The sequence below is a fragment of the Nuphar pumila genome, chromosome 16 (genome assembly GCF_984573655.1).
Source record: "Nuphar pumila chromosome 16, dmNupPumi1.hap1.1, whole genome shotgun sequence".
Taxonomy (NCBI): Eukaryota; Viridiplantae; Streptophyta; class Magnoliopsida; order Nymphaeales; family Nymphaeaceae; genus Nuphar; species Nuphar pumila.
In genome coordinates this window covers 49,157,829-49,173,650 of record NC_143264.1, presented here as the reverse complement: position 1 = coordinate 49,173,650, position 15,822 = coordinate 49,157,829, and the positions used below count along the sequence as shown (strand labels likewise).

Here is a 15,822-nt window from a genome sequence, read left to right as displayed (position 1 = left end):
GAATAAGCTCCACCGATAATTTTCGTAGAACTATAGGCACCGTCCTTTCAGCGGTGGCTGATCAGGTCCAATGTAATAGCACTCTTTTACCGTGCTGCTTCACCTGATCTCCCTCCACAATTTGCGTGGGCTCCACACTCAAAACTGGAGGGTGATCAGGTACAGCAGCACACTAAAAGCGTGCAATCACATTGCACCTGATCCTCTCTCTTTTCAGCCAATACAAGAAAAGAGGGAGGCTATTTCTGTAAATTTGTCGAAGTACCTCCATAAACCCAGAACGTTTCTCCCGTTCGGTTGCCTCCTCTTCTTCCTCCTCCTCTTCCTTCGTCGTTTTTTTCTTGCTGAGAAGAAGAGAGGAAGGAAAAAGGAGAACAAAGGAATAAATCTTCGTTCTATCCTTGAGCGGCAGAAGGGGGTTTCTGATGGCGAAGGGTGTGGAGGGAGTGATGGCGACTGACTTCTTCTGGTCCTACACAGACGAGCCTCACGCCTCCAGGAGGCGCCAAATCCTCTTCCTCTACCCTCAGATCAAGCAACTCTTCGGCCCCGATCCCTCCGCTCTTCCAAAGGTAACCATCTGTAAACGAAAAAAAATGGTCATCGTTCTTCGATCTTTTGTTTTTATTTTATTTTTCCTTCTATTTTCTTTGCTGTTGTTTTTCACAGAACTAGAAATGCTGATTCTTCAGTATTTCCATGTCCCAAACGATTAAAGGTTTTCTTCTTTCGGGCTTTCGTTTCTCCATGATGAAAATCTTCCGGAATTATTTCACGTTTGCGTAGGAACATATCCCAATATGGCATTGGAACCGTACGTCTGGAAATCGCTGTTCTTGTTGGAGTTTGTTCGAGGTGTCCTGCTATTAGGCCGCCATTTTTTTTTTCTTTTTTCCGTAAAAGATCTGGGAGCAATCCAATGGAAAAAGATTCCGTTGTTGAAAATTACTGGACAAAGCGCATTGATGGTGTTCATATAGCGTGTCTTTCTAGCCATTTCTAAAATGAATTGTCATTTTGTTAAGCTTCTTGTACTTTTTACGAGATTGGTATATTGGTACGATCAGTCCGTCCCCATTTTCAGTTTGATATTGGAAAAGCCAGATTCAATCAAATATTATAATACCGCCTTCTGATCATAGGAGACCGTGTAGGGTTGAACTTTAGTGGTGGGAACCCCATGTGAAAGCCATGTGCTCTCTCCCTCTCTCAATACAGCTTGCACATGTCATTTCTAGCTCGATAGGTCTGTACCTCCAACAGTACCAAATCAAATATTTCCCCTACTTTTAGTATCGTGGTAGGACCCATTCCCATTCTCTCTCTCTCTCTATCTCTGCTAATCAATTTGTTAAAATCAGTCTGAATCGACCTGAATCAGCCAATTCAGATCATATCGGCCCAACGACGATCAAGAGGGGGCCGATTCACAACCGATTCAATTCATTTTTTTAATATTTTTTAAGAAGCTAAAAAATGGTTTAATATTTTATTGTTTAATGACATGTTTCATCTGATAGTAAAAAGTTGTCGATTCACAAACGATTCGATCTTAGGTTTTTTTTAGGAAACCAATTCACTTAGGTGAACCGATTTTAACAACATTGCTGCTAATTAATTACTAAACCAATTGCTTAAAATCTGTTCATGTCACAGATCGCAGCGGTGGTGCTCCTCCAACTATGGACAGCAGCTTCCCTAAGCCACTCGAGCTGGGCCACGATCCTCACGGTGGCCTACTTCTTCGGCTCCTTCCTCAACCACAATCTTTTCCTGGCCATCCACGAGCTCAGCCACAACCTCGCCTTCTCGACGCCGGTCTACAACCGCTGGCTCGGCATATTCGCCAACCTCCCCATTTGCATCCCCATGTCCATCACCTTCCAAAAGTACCACCTCGAGCACCACAGATTCCAAGGTGTTGATGGCATGGACATGGACGTACCCACCCACACGGAAGCGGTCCTGGTCAGGAACGCCTTCACAAAATGCTTATGGGTCTTTCACCAACTCTTCTTCTATGCCCTTAGGCCCCTCTTCGTAAAGCCAAAGCCACCAGGTCTGTGGGAGTTCACCAACCTCCTTGTTCAGCTAACCCTTGATGTTGGTCTTGTCTATTTCTATGGCTGGAGGTCTCTATCCTATCTCATACTGGCCACCTTTCTTGGTGGTGGGTTGCACCCTATGTCAGGCCACTTCATCTCGGAACACTATGTCTTTAAACCTGACCAGGAGACGTATTCTTACTATGGCCCACTCAACCTGCTGACTTGGCACGTTGGTTACCATAATGAGCACCATGATTTCCCAAGGATACCGGGCAACAGGCTTCATAAGGTCAGGGAGATCGCACCTGAGTTCTATAAGGACTTGGATTCTTATAGCTCCTGGAGTCAGGTCATTTACATGTACATCATGGACCGGACCATGGGACCTTTCAGTCGAATGAAGAGAAAGGTTGAGAACACCAAGAGAGAATAGACAACAGGGATGCTTTTTTTATTGCTAATTATTGACAATTAATTATTTGTACGAGGTTGAGGATGGCTATATTTCTCTGAGCTTGCTTTTCTCTTATGCTCTATTATTATGTTTTTTATTTCAAACCTTTTGTTTAAGAAAACGAAAAGTCCAGAGTATAAATTATTGTAAACTGATCACCCAATTGTTCTGGCTATTTCTCTCTCTCTTTCTTTGGGACCTCCTTGGTTACAAATCCAAAATTTTTATATTTTCTTTCTAAAAAACCTATAATGTTCGGATGGAGTTCAAAATTTGGAAGAAAAAAAAAAGAAGATACTTGCATGTTTGCTCGGTTATTTGAAATTCTTGAGAATTGTTTATAATTACCAATAAATTATGATGATAAGCCATTCGTGCACAAAATTATGTGAATCACCCTCGGTTGTAACATAAAAAACACCTAAACCACAATTAATACTTTTCTAGGACTCGAACCAAACTTCCATAAGGCTATGCTCCACGCAGTCTATTGAATCGGACATAATCAGCTGGATCAGAATTTGGAAACAAATCAAAGGAAAAGGAAAGCGATAAAATAACTAGCCAAAGTAAATGTAGGATATAACTAGATAATAATTAGTGAGATGGCAATCCATGCATTTCAACAAAATGGTGGCACACAACTTCGCTTTCTTCGTATGTTCCTAAAAGAAGAATTATAACATTCCAAAAGGACATAATCATGCATTTCAACGAAAAGGTGGCACACAATTACTCCTATCATGTATAGTGACGACAGAGGATAGAATACTTTTAGTCAATTCACATTTTTCTCTCAAAACCAAATGCTTTAATTGGTGCCCCAAAGGGAGGGTGGTGTGTGTTCTCCCCTGGAGACCAACTATTTCCTACAGTGAGTGTTGGGGGGTCTCAATAAGCACCACGTAGGGCTCGTATTCTCGTGTGTGTCGGCATCACTTAGCATTGTAGTATGGTGTGGTTGCAAAGACTTGAGTACCCTTTCTTGCTATTCTTTCCATGAAATGATGATTCGAGAAAATGACAAAAATGTTCTTCATTAAAAAAAAAACAATGGTTCAAAAAAATGGCAAAAATATCCTTCATTTAAAAAGTCGAGGATGATGTTAACTCTTCAAAGTCCAAACAGCGAAACAAACATGAAATACTCTCTTTCTTTTTCGTTTGAACTTTTCATCATCATCTTCTTCTTCCTCCTTCTCCGTGAAACACTGTAAACCCCCCCCCCCCCCCTCCTTCTCTTTAGAGAAGAAATCAAGGGAGGCAAAGAGCCGACGATCCCATGATGATCATCGTCCTCTTTTTGCTAGAAATGACTGAAATGTTGCCCTCATCTAGCGAGCAACCGACTGCGGCGGCCCCTCCGACGCCTTCGAGGGACACCTACAACAGAATCTTCCTTCAGTACACTTACAACGGAGTCTTTCAAAGTACAATCCGTCTACCCCTACATCAACAATACTTCCGATCAGGGCTATGCCTTCCAGGCCACCCTGACGTTGCTCAACACGAGCGTTCGCACTCTCAAGTCTTGGCGGGCATTCATCGGTTTCTAGCACCGCGAGGTCCTCATCTCGACCTCCGACGCCATGCTCTTCGACAGGACCCACCTCCCCGCCAACGTCGGGAATGGCACGTTCCTCTCCAGCTTCCCATCACGAACCTCAAGATTGCCATCGGTACAGCTGGCGACTACAACCTGATCACGGTGAAGATCATGCTCAAGGGGGCAGTGTTCGACATTGCGATTTACAAAAATCGCATAGTATAAAAAAAATGGCAAATCGCAAAATTGAGTAGCGATTTATGAAAATCGCATAGCAAAAAAAAAATGGCAAATCGTTATACAATTTTCATAAATCGTTATATCGAGTAGCGATTTACGGAAATCGCGTAGCAAAAAAAAATAGCAAATCGCTAAATCGAGTAACGATTTACAAAAATCACGTAACAAAAAAATTTAAAAAAATCGCTAAATCGAGTAGCGATTTACGAAAATCACGTAGCAAAAAAAAACAGAAAATTGTGAGAAAGGGTATTACAAAAACCTCGAGCAAGAAACAACCGAAGGAAACATATGAGTGTCACGATCAAACAAAACACTTTATTATTTTTTTTCAACAGTTACAAGAGAGAAAGAAAAGAAAGAATTTATACAAGGCCCAAAAAAAAATTTGTTCTGGGGAGGCGCTGCCCCCCAGATACCCCCCCGCCAGGGGCGGCCCCCCTGGACCCCCGATGACCGCACAACGAGACCCGCACCAGGGAGACCCCCCTCCTGTAAGGGCAAAAACTCCGAATCAGGCTCCACAACTCATCAAGTTGAACCATGATACAGTCAGTGTACAGGTCAGTCGATGCTTGATGGAGCGGCGTAGGACCGTCTGCTGGATGTGCACAAAGGTAAAAAGAGAAGGGAGAGAGAGAGAGGGTTGATATTCATGACCTTCTTCATGGAAATTCCTTACTCGAATAATCCTGCAGCGTAGGGTCTGGGTCTTAAATAACCATCTTCAGGGTACTTGCTTTCCAACCGCTCCTTTTTCTAGAATCATCGTTTTATGGCACCAATGGAAGGAAGGGTACTTAAGTCTTTGCAACCACACCGGACTCCGATGCTAACTGATGCCGACAAACATGGGGATACAAGCCACACGTGCTTACATATGTGGCGCTCATTAGGACCCACGAACACGCGATGTAGCTAACGGACGGAGGGGGGGACATATAACTTTGCCCATTCAAGTATCAAGAATAACTCTATATATATAGTAGAAATTTATTGATTTTGCTCAAAATTTATGAGAAATACGTGAATTCAATGAGAATCCAAAATAAAATGGAGGCAGGAAGAAGAGAGATTTTGGTGAACCTAGTTGTGGGTCGAGCAAAACAGTCAAGAGATTAATGAAAAACGATGGTAAATAGCAGAGAGAGAGAGAGAGAGAGAGAGATAACCATATCACCATAAGGAAACACAGGATGAGGACACATTTTGGTTGGGCAAGAGGTAGCCCGCGTTTTTACAGAACATTTTATACCAAAAATTTTCAGTTTTCCAGAATGATGTTGCAGGCCAAATAAATTTAAAAAAAAAATCATCTCTTTCTTCAGCATCTCTCATATTTGTCATGTCTTTCTCTATTTGTTTATATAATTTTCAAACTTTTTTCAAATATTAAACACGCCAAGTTTTTTGAAAGAAAGTCAACTTATCACGAAGTGATCTCTTGCCCAAGAAAATCCAAATTCCAAGATTTGTAACTATGAATGAAACTAATGTCAATCATCAAAGTGGGACGAGAGCACTGAGACGATGAAGCAAAAAAAAAACTGCAGAGAAATACAACCGTTGCAGCTCACAAACACTAAACTTGCTACAGCAGGATGATATTTAAATTGAGCATAGACAAACTTGGAATTGAAAATCTGAAGTAGATCAACAGAAAAGGGAAAGCTGCAAGACAGCCTGCTCATACTACCTTCACGTATAAGAAGATTACCAGGCAGCCCTGTTTGACAAACCAACTCCAATAAAAGTTTGATGCATGGCATAACGGTGGACAGTGGATATTTTGTCTAAAATACCATCCCTTTTTTATTTTAGTGATGCCTAACACATAACTGACGAAGTAAATGGCAGCAAGAAAATGCTGAGCTGAGTTTTAGATTCTACAGGCGGCCTATAATTACTCGAGAATATAGTAGCTATAGAGAGACTCCAGATAGAATATAAACAAGCCTCCATTGAATTGCTGGCACGTGTATGAAGACGGCAATGCATAGAAAATTCTAGAAACAGAAAGAACATTTGGGAAAAAAAATGTTTTGCTGTACGTACATGGCAGAACAGCAATTAACAGCTTTCTTCCCTGTTTGAAATGCAACAAGGTGGCCATAAAGAGTCTTTTTCTTACAGATAGGTTCATTAGTTTCCCAAAAATAATCTCGTTGCTTCATATTTTCCACTCCTAAAGCAAAACCTTTTGTACCCATGTAATGTATCAAACCAGCTAATAAATATACATGGGAATCAAGATGCACGCATTATCAAACCAAATCAAGACCAGCATAAATGACAACTGAGCGAGTACTTACGGATGCAGCAGCTTCAGGATCACAGATGGAGCCTTGTATGCAGCATCTTTGCATTCTAACCTAATGTTAAAATAAGCACCATTTCTTTATACTGACATGTAATGACAATCCCATGGCTTGCAGTGCGTTGCAAAATCAATCACAAAATTCTACTACTTGTCAAATATTCTCCATGTCGTTCAGACCATAAATGGCCAAAAAAGTTAAATGAAAGAACTAAACTATGCAATAAATGGCCCTCGCTATGAACAAGTTGGAAAGGGCCATTCCTGCACATTCTCCATGAATCATGAAACTGTCAGAAATTAGTACTCATTTGATCGCATAGCAAAAACATCAGTTGTTGATTAGTATTTCAAACCTAAACAAATTACTAGACTTGATCTCATATTCAGATTCCTCCGAGCCAAAATTTAAACATGATTTCCACTATCTGAATATGGTGCCCAGTAGAAAACTTTTTACCTGTAAGACTGTGCATGCAGACAGGAAATCAGTGTCAGAAAGATATCAGTGAAAAAACCTTCAGAAAATCTGTAATCAGGGCAGCTACAAGTAGTGGTAGGCCTTGAATCAGTCCACTCCCAGAATAAATACTGATAAAGATCATTTTAACAAAGTATCTTGGCGACTCAATGAGTTAATTGGTCCTGCAAGTACCAAGCTCCTCAAGGTCATAGGAGACTTGACACAAGCACACGCGCACGCGCACGCGCACACACACACACACCGACTCTCTGCCTGAATACCAAGATGATCTTTACTCAATGGATTTGAGTGATAACTAACTTCTCTTGTATTATGATACCCCAGACTTCATTTTGAGGGGGTAGATGATGCGGGTCAGTAGTGAAAGTGGGTGGCGGGGCAAGATTCCTTAATAGAGGAAGCCTTGCAGGAGCAGAGGAATCATCATCGCTGTCATAGTATTGTCCAGGATCCGGCCCAAGAACTCTGAGGACCATGGCCAAAAGTAGGGAAAAGGCCTGAAGGATGCTAGGATTAATCATCAGAGTTGAAAAATGCTTGGAAGAACAACGAAACATTAAAGATAAACAACGTACCTGTGCAGCCACAATCAACAAGCCTACCCACTTGCACATTTCGAAATTTGATCTTACAAATTCTTTGAACTCATCAAATCTCTCAGTGGGATCTTCAGGGAAATCCTGAAACCGGTGGTGGCAATCAATTAAAAAAGATGGGGACACATTAAGACTAGTACTTTCAACAACTTTTATGAGCACAAACAAGTTCCAGTCATTTCTTTGGAACAAGAAACCCTAATCATATTGACCTAAGAACATTCTATGCCACAATGGAGAAGGTACTTTAATGCCTCCCAACGTCACTTAGTAGCAGGGCAGTTGTTGGTCTAAAATGGACAACAAGAAAGTTTGAGAAGTACCGCTTCCCAGTCTCGATTGAGAAATATGTCTACAGTTATACCTGCCTCCATCAGTATGAGCAAAAAGACAAATGCCATGTACTGTAAACCAATCAAGGCCTCCAATTAAATATTACAATTAACCTCTAGAAGATGAAATGTAACCATTATAACATGGACAAGAAAAGTTCATGATCATTTTATTATGATATAAGCCACAAGCTCCAATAAACAAATGATATGTGTGGCACCTAGCTGATGTTTCTTTCATAATTTGCCTTAACTTTTTTCTTCTTGCATTGCCAATATATGCCTCATAGCCCTCTTGAAGGAATAAGTGATGGCCTTCTAGCTGCTGCTCTTGCAAAAATACAAAGTCTGCCATTGCTGCAGGAAAGGATGCAAACAGCAGAAGAAGAAGAATGCAAATGAGGTTACAAGAAAAAGGGCTAAACAGGCTTCCCCTTAAACCAGTGGCGGATACAGGATTTTGCTTAAAGGTGGGCAAAAAATCAATAAAATTTCATTTTGTTAACATCTTCCACAACAAGACTAACATAATAAAAAATCATGGTAAAAAAATCCTTTTATATATTAGTCAATGGAGCACTAGATTAGTGAGGGGAGTCCTATTCAATATGGGATAGCAACATTTCAGTAAATATCAATGGATTTTGAGTTGTACCAACGGGAGTTGCTTTTTCGTATGGTCTAGATCAAAGTTACCGGAAGCTTCTTAGATAGGTGGAAAGCTCGCTTTGGAAGCATGATACTCCGCGCTTTCGAAACTTGATGAGAACCTCGATTCCCCCACGCTTCTCCTATGCTTTCCACAAGCTTCATCTATTCTTCTAATATTTTTTTTATGTGTATTCTCTCGCTCTTCTCACTCACTTTCATGTGCTTTCTCTAAATTGGTAGTCATCATTTTTAGATTTTATTAAAATTTTAATTCTTACATTAAAAAAATATGAAATTTAATATTTGTCACTTTTATTTTAGTTTTTATTTGTGTTTCATTTTGATTCCCATTCAATTCTTATATTTCTTTTTTTTATTCCTCGCTTCTCGCTTCTTATACATTTTAAAATGCATCGCTTCTTGCTTTCTCTTCCCGTATTGTTTTCCGCTTCCACTTCTTAGTTTGGCAACCTTGGTCTAGATCATTCATCATTGTCAAACTCAAGCTTTTCTCATTTGCTAATGGTGAAAGTTGATCCCTGGAAAATACAAACTGTTTTTATCACAATTGGATGGGTCGAGTATTTGGTGAAGATTTGTTGAGAGTCGCAGATTCAGTACCAAACACAAACTAATGTGGGGAAAACTACAAAGCAACTGAAAAAAAATTTATCGATTGTCTATGAAGCGAGAAAATGATAATATTGTAAAGAATAACAATGAAAGCTAAGATTAACTAGCAGCTACGGTTGTCTAATCAAGCTACTAGAGCAGCTGAGCTAAACTTGAATTTGTTTATTAAACACTTCTTTGAGCTTTGTCAAGCTAAACATGCACTCAAAACACTTTTACACGTTGGAAAGGAATCATGCCAAGCTCACGCAACACCGATCATGGTTCGGTTTGCTAGCTAGCTTGACACTTTTTAAGATAAGTTTAGTAAGATGGCCGTTAATTTTGACTATATTAATTTTCATAACTTTAGAAGGGGCTGGAGCCCCTCCTTGCCCCCCTGGATCCTCCCTTGCCTTAAACCACGTAGGCTAAAAACAACAGCCACCCAAATAAACATTTGCTGAATTCCTAGGCACGTCAAACCACCACCATTCTTCTCAAAGTGCAGTGATTGCATCAATTCAAAAGTACCCACAACAAACTCAATGTGGAATAGACCATTGCAAGTTTCTCCAAAATGCAACTATCAGAGATGCTCATAACTAGAAAACATCTGCCACACAAACGCAAAATGCTTCAAATGAAGAATACATTTCAGGAGTTGTCAACAGTTCAGCAGCGTGAGTTCTACAATTATACAGGAACACTAGTTCGTGTACATGCTTGCCATAAGGACCACAAACAGAAGAACATAAATAAAAAGAGAAAGAGATACAAGTTTTGCTAAAAGAAATGAAACCATTTTACAGTATTATGCTGCCTCACTACGTGGTAGGCAAGAACACAATCAGTAGTCGCACAAAGGCTTTACATAGTGACTCAAGAACTATGCTAAGATAACTCTATTTCTCGTCTACATGCATGTGTAGCCATCGATCATAAAGAAATACAGAATACCCATCAAATAGCATGAGTTAATACAGACTCGAAGAGTAGAGAATGCAAACTCGACGCCAGCCTTGCTATTACATGCATAGCAATTCTGGGGAAAAGAACAGGCAAAAGAAGCCTCTTCAGCATAGCGAACATCAAAATTTTGCAAAGAGATAACTTCATTGAAAAACGAATTCTTCACTACGTTTCCGAACAAACGCTTACGCAATTTACATCGTTATCAAACTCATACAACAAAAAAGGAAAATTAATCTGTTTCACCCAAAAAAGGACCAACAAAAAAACAAGAACCAACAAATTCTCTACAAATGAATATTAAAAATCCTTCATCGGCAAAGAAATTAACGACCCAATTACCCAAAATATTAGACTGCATCGTACAAGGGGGGAAAAACCCTAGAACCAAAATCAAGGCTCGATTCAGATTTCTCACCGAGGTTGAAACTACACAACTCTCAGAAGGAATCAATCCATCGTCCCGACTTGATTGGTCAATCAATCAATCAAAAGAAGAAGAAGAAGAAGAAGAAAAAGAAAGTCTTGCAAGAAGATACGGAAACGATGCAAAAAAATCCTCTTGTTCTTTCCTTTTTTCCCTTCTTACCATGGAGCAGGCGACTGGAAAAGTTTGAGCGAGGGGTCGTGGAGGTGGGAGTTCCAAAGCCTGATCATCCAGAAGGAGTAGAGAATCATGGCGATCCCCTCCATCCCTATGATTGAATTCAACAGTTTGAGCATCGATTGAAGGCAACTCCTCACAACCCTCACCATTCTCCTTCCTCACTTATTCCTGCAAGAAGAAGAAGAAGTATTTTTCAGGAAAAAACGAAAATGAAAACCAAAGTTATATATGTCTAAGGCTTTGTTTGGGAACCAGTTTTGGAGGGATTTGCTAGGAGTTGGTAAATACAAAAACTAAAAGGAAAATGGATTTTAAAAAAGTTGTGGATTCGTTTATAATCACAACTCTAAGAATTTTCAGGCTTTCAATTCCTCTGTTTCGTCACGTTTGGCTGGGTGTGCGTGTAAGCCTTTTGACTACAGCATTATTGCTGTCACGGGCCTATTTCCTTCAATGGGCCAACGCGGCGCGACGGTCCTTCCTTACCGCCGCAAGCCTACTCGTCAGCTCGCTTGCCGGTCGCGGAAGCTTATGATCAGAGTGCAAGAGAGCAAGAGAGAATAGAGGGAGAGAAGTTGCAATCACAAGAAGCAATCACAACGAGGGTGAACAAAAGAAAGCTCAACGCATTTAGTTCATTCACAATTTTGCCCGCAGGCTATTACAGTTCAAGTATACGGGCTGCCCCTTCGGGGTATTAATTCACCTGAACCGGGCAGCTTACATCAGACTCAACAAAAGCAAAACAGACTCTAGCGCAACTGTACACTGTAAGTCGCAAGGGAACATGCTCCCCCCTTCAAATCATGCGCCGTCCTCGGCGCCATCTGTTTCGTGGTAAGCCCTGACTTCAGCTGGGTAGCGGCTGTTCATTCGAAATGCAGGCTCCCACGTTGGTTCCGCTGTTTCCTCCCACTGCACCAAGTATTTCTTCGCTTGTCCCAAGTAGTTGACCTTGTGGCGAAGGATCTGACTGAGGTGCTTCTCGGCCCGTTGTGCTGCCGGGGCCCTCTGCATGATGGGAGCGCGTTGCGGCACATTGCGTTCCGGGTCTCCATCATCTGGATGGAACTGCTTGAGGTTGCACATGTGGAACACCGGGTGCACCTTGAAGTCTGGGGGCAACTCCAGCTTATATGCCAGCTTGCCCACCTTCTTTGTGATGGTGAAGGGTCCCTCATACTTTCTGAGTAGTCCGCGGTGCCGCCCGCGGAAGATGCCTGTGCGACCAGGATATAACTTCACCAACACTTGGTCCCCAACTTGGAACTCTGCGGGCCGACGGTGTTTGTCCGCCCACTTCTTCATTCTCTTCGCCGCTTTGTGTAAGAATGCCTTCGCCAACTCATTCTGCTCGTGTCAGTCGCGAACAAACTGATAGGCGAAGGATGGCCTTCCTTTTTCTTGTGCGGCAAGAGTGTGCGGGGTCAGTGGCTGCTGCCCCGTGGCTATCTCAAACGGGCTGTGGCTTGAAGATTCGCTCTTCTGCAGATTATAACAAAACTGTGCCACATCAAGGAGCTTCACCCAATTTTTCTGATTGGCACTAACAAAGTGCCTAAGGTACTGCTCCAGTATCCCGTTGATGCGCTCTGTCTGCCCATCTGTCTGCGGATGGAAGCTTGTTGAAAACAGCAAATCAGAGCCAAGTAACCGAAATACTTCACGCCAGAACTTGCCCGTGAAGCGAGCATCGCGATCGCTCACAATGCTCTTTGGTATGCCCCAGTGCTTCACCACATGCTTTACGAACAACTCTGCAGGGCACTCCTTGGAAGCTGAGATGAAGGTGGCATACTTTGAGAAACGATCCACCACGACTAAAATAGAACTGAGGCCCTCTACCTTTGGCAGACTAACGATGAAGTCCATAGAGATGCTTTCCCAAGGACGTTCTGGAATTGGTAGAGGCTCAAGGAGACCGGCAGCCTTCTGGTTTGTCCCCTTATCTTGCTGGCAGATGAGGCATGTCCGCACATACCCCTCAACATCGTCTCTCATCTGCGGCCAATAGTAGCCGCGCTCAAGGAGTGCTAAGGTCCGCTCCTGACCAGGATGGTCGGCCCATAGTGTATCATGGCACTCCTTGAGTAGCTCTCGGCGAAGGCTTCCCCACCGTGGTATAAAGATGCGTCCCCCTTTTGTTACCAGGATGCCATCCTGTAGCCAAAATCGTCGAGTCTTCCCTGCCTGCGCCAGAGAAACAAGGTGTTGTGCGGTCGGATCCTGCTGTGTACCCTCGCGGATGCGAATCAGCAATGCACCCTTCAAATGCACTTCAGAAGGCTCTGCGCGCGCAGCAGCTAATTCAGCCCTACGGCTCAAAGCATCCGCCACAACATTGGTTTTTCCAACCTTGTACTCTAAGGCAAAGTCGAACTCAGCCAAAAACATCTGCCATCGAGCTTGCTTGGGCGTCAACTTCTTTTGCGTCTGAAAATAGCTCGTGGCCACATTGTCCGTCTTGACGACGAACTCGGCACCCAAAAGGTAGTGCCGCCAGGTCCTGAGGCAATACACAATGGCGGTCATCTCACGTTCGTGCACTGTGTACCGCCTCTCTGCATCCTTCAGCTTACGACTCTCATATGCGATCGGATGCCCGTCTTGCATAATAACCCCGCCAATGGCAAAGTCTGAGGCATCAGTGTGGACTTCGAAGGGTCTCGAATGATCAGGCAGTCGCAGCACTGGCTCTCTCACTAAGGCTTTCTTCAAGCCCTCGAAGGCATCTTGGCACGCTCCTGTCCAGAGCCATACCCGATTCTTCTTCAACAAATCTGTGAGGGGCGCAGCAATGAGGGAATAACCTTCGATGAAACGCCAATAATAATTTGCCAAGCCGAGGAATGACCGCAATTCTGGCACTTTGCTTGGCGGAACCCATTCCTGGATGGCCCTTATCTTCTGCCCATCCATACGCAGCACACCACGCCCCACAACGTGGCCAAGGAAGCTGATCTCCTCCTGCCCGAAGAGACACTTCTCTCGTTTAACACAGAGGTCATTCTCCTTCAGCACCTGAAACACTGTTCGCAAGTGCCCGACATGTTCCTCCATGTTACTGTTGTAGATCACGATATCATCCAGATAGACTACCACAAACTTGTCTAAGTAAGGGTAGAAAATCTGGTTCATTAAAGTCGTGAACGTGGCTGGAGCATTTGTCAACCCGAATGGCATTACTAGAAATTCGTAAGCACCATAGCGGGTGACACAAGTTGTTTTCGGCTCATCACCTTCGGCAATCCTCACCTGCCAGTAACCCGATCGCAGATCTAGCTTGGAAAAGATACGGGCACTGCCTAGCTGATCGAACAAGTCTGCTATCAATGGCAATGGGTACTTGTTCTTCACCGTGACCTTGTTCAAGGCCCGGTAATCCACACATAACCGTTTAGAGCCATCATGTTTCATCTGAAAAAGGATCGGGGCACCAAATGGGGCTTTTGATGGACGAACAATGCATGCGTCCAACATCTCGTTTAGCTGCCTGCGCAGCTCCTTCAACTCTGCTGGCCCCATACGGTATGGAACCATTGCGGGAGGCTTTGCTCCCGGGGTCAACTCAATCTTGTGGTCGACCTCGCGTCTTGGCGGAAGACGCTTTGGCAATTCCGGAGGCATCACCCCCCGAAACTCCTCCAATAGAGGGGCTAGGGTCGGCGGCACTGCTGCTTCTACCTTCCCTTCATCTGCACGCACTGCAACTAAGAATGTCTGCTCCCCATGCTTGACACCCTTCTTCAGTTGCATTGCTGATAACACTGAAGACTTGCCTTTCTGCGTAAGGCACTGCACTGTGTGGGACAGGTCCGATCCCATGATCGTCAACGTGTTAAACTTTGGCAGCATCATCACATTCTGGCTTCGCAGAAATTCCATACCCAGAATCACCTTGAAATCGTCCAGGGGCACCACAGAGAAGTTGGCTTTGCCGACCCAACTCCCCACTTGAGTAGCCACATCTCTTGCTTCACCAAGAATGGGCTTGGCCTCAGAGTTTACTGTTTTGATAGTCCTCTGCTTTGGCCCTGTTTTCAAGCCCAACCGCTCTGCCTCTTCCCGCGAGACAAAGTTGTGTGTGGCCCCGGAGTCTACCATTGCCGAAGTAGATTTTCCATTCATAATGACTTCTACGTACATAAGTTCCTTACTGACCTGCATGTTCTTAGCTGCGCAACTTCTAGCTGCGTTAATCGATCGCATGGTGCCCATCCTCGGTTGCATGGTCTCAGTGTCACTGCCTTCAGTATCGCTGCATTCTTCCTGTGCAGCATTGGCTTGCCCGTCGTCCTTTACAAGGCGCTTTGGGCATTGCCGGGCGATATGTCTATCACCACAGAACCAACATGTCACAACCGCACCCTTGTTGCTGTTGTTATGCTTTGTGTAGTTCTGTTTCTTTTCGGATTGATGGCGTGTCGACGCCTCACCTTTATCGTTGCGCTGCTCATCCTTCTTGCCTCCGTGGTCAGGCTTCTTCCCAACTTTGGTTGATGGGGTGAAAGGTTTGCGTTGAGTATCAACTAAGCGCTCAGCCGCCACGTATGCATCTTCCAAAATACGGGGGTTGCTCCTTTCCACTTCGGACTGTGCCCATGGTTGAAGTCCCACAATGAACCAGTTGAGCATGTCGTCTTCTGGCATGTTAGGTATCTCCAGCATAAGCTTCTGGAACGTTCGGACATAGTCCTGCAACGAACCAGTATATTTGAGTTCACGAACCATTCGGTAAGCCTGTCTCTGCGCATTTCTTGGCATGAAGTAGTTGCGCAACTCTACTTTGAAGTCGTCGAAGGTGTCTATCACACATTGACCCCTCTCCATGTCATTGCGCTTCCGCCTCCACCAAGCGATAGCATCACCATCAAGTAAGGCCGCTGCAGCCTTGATCCTCAGATCTTCAAGGGTCACATTTTGGATATCCAAGTAGTCTTCTACTTGGAACAAGAAGTTCTCA

The 15,822-nt window shown here is 43.5% G+C and overlaps 2 protein-coding genes across 2 annotated transcripts; one reads left to right on the top strand and one right to left on the bottom strand.

Moving 5' to 3' along the window:
* The first annotated feature begins 425 nt into the window (after positions 1-425).
* LOC149813229 (sphingolipid delta(4)-desaturase DES1-like) lies at positions 426-2,559 on the top strand. Its single transcript, XM_089991087.1, has 2 exons — positions 426-572; positions 1,657-2,559. The coding sequence occupies exons 1-2, from the start codon at positions 426-428 to the stop codon at positions 2,479-2,481; spliced, it is 972 nt and encodes a 323-aa protein (XP_089847213.1). The 3' UTR covers positions 2,482-2,559.
* Positions 2,560-6,909: 4,350 nt separating this feature from the next.
* On the bottom strand, positions 6,910-11,078 carry LOC149813228 (tetraspanin-19-like). Its single transcript, XM_089991086.1, has 5 exons — positions 10,842-11,078; positions 9,815-9,866; positions 8,009-8,089; positions 7,665-7,769; positions 6,910-7,586 (listed from the first exon to the last, which is right to left on the bottom strand). The coding sequence occupies exons 1-5, from the start codon at positions 11,006-11,008 to the stop codon at positions 7,365-7,367; spliced, it is 627 nt and encodes a 208-aa protein (XP_089847212.1). The 5' UTR covers positions 11,009-11,078; the 3' UTR covers positions 6,910-7,364.
* Positions 11,079-15,822: the final 4,744 nt, after the last annotated feature.

Bases quoted from the DNA above. Each gene is read 5' to 3' on its own strand.
- LOC149813229 (XM_089991087.1), top strand. From the start codon at position 426: ATGGCGAAGGGTGTGGAGGGAGTGATGGCGACTGACTTCTTCTGGTCC. The intron at 573-1,656 runs GTAACCATCTGT...TTCATGTCACAG, and splicing joins ATCCCTCCGCTCTTCCAAAG to ATCGCAGCGGTGGTGCTCCT.
- LOC149813228 (XM_089991086.1), bottom strand. From the start codon at position 11,008: ATGGTGAGGGTTGTGAGGAGTTGCCTTCAATCGATGCTCAAACTGTTG. The intron at 9,867-10,841 runs GTAAGAAGGGAA...CATCTCTGATAG, and splicing joins TTCCAGTCGCCTGCTCCATG to TTGCATTTTGGAGAAACTTG. The intron at 8,090-9,814 runs GTACTTTTGAAT...ATTGGTTTACAG, and splicing joins CCACATTGAGTTTGTTGTGG to TACATGGCATTTGTCTTTTT.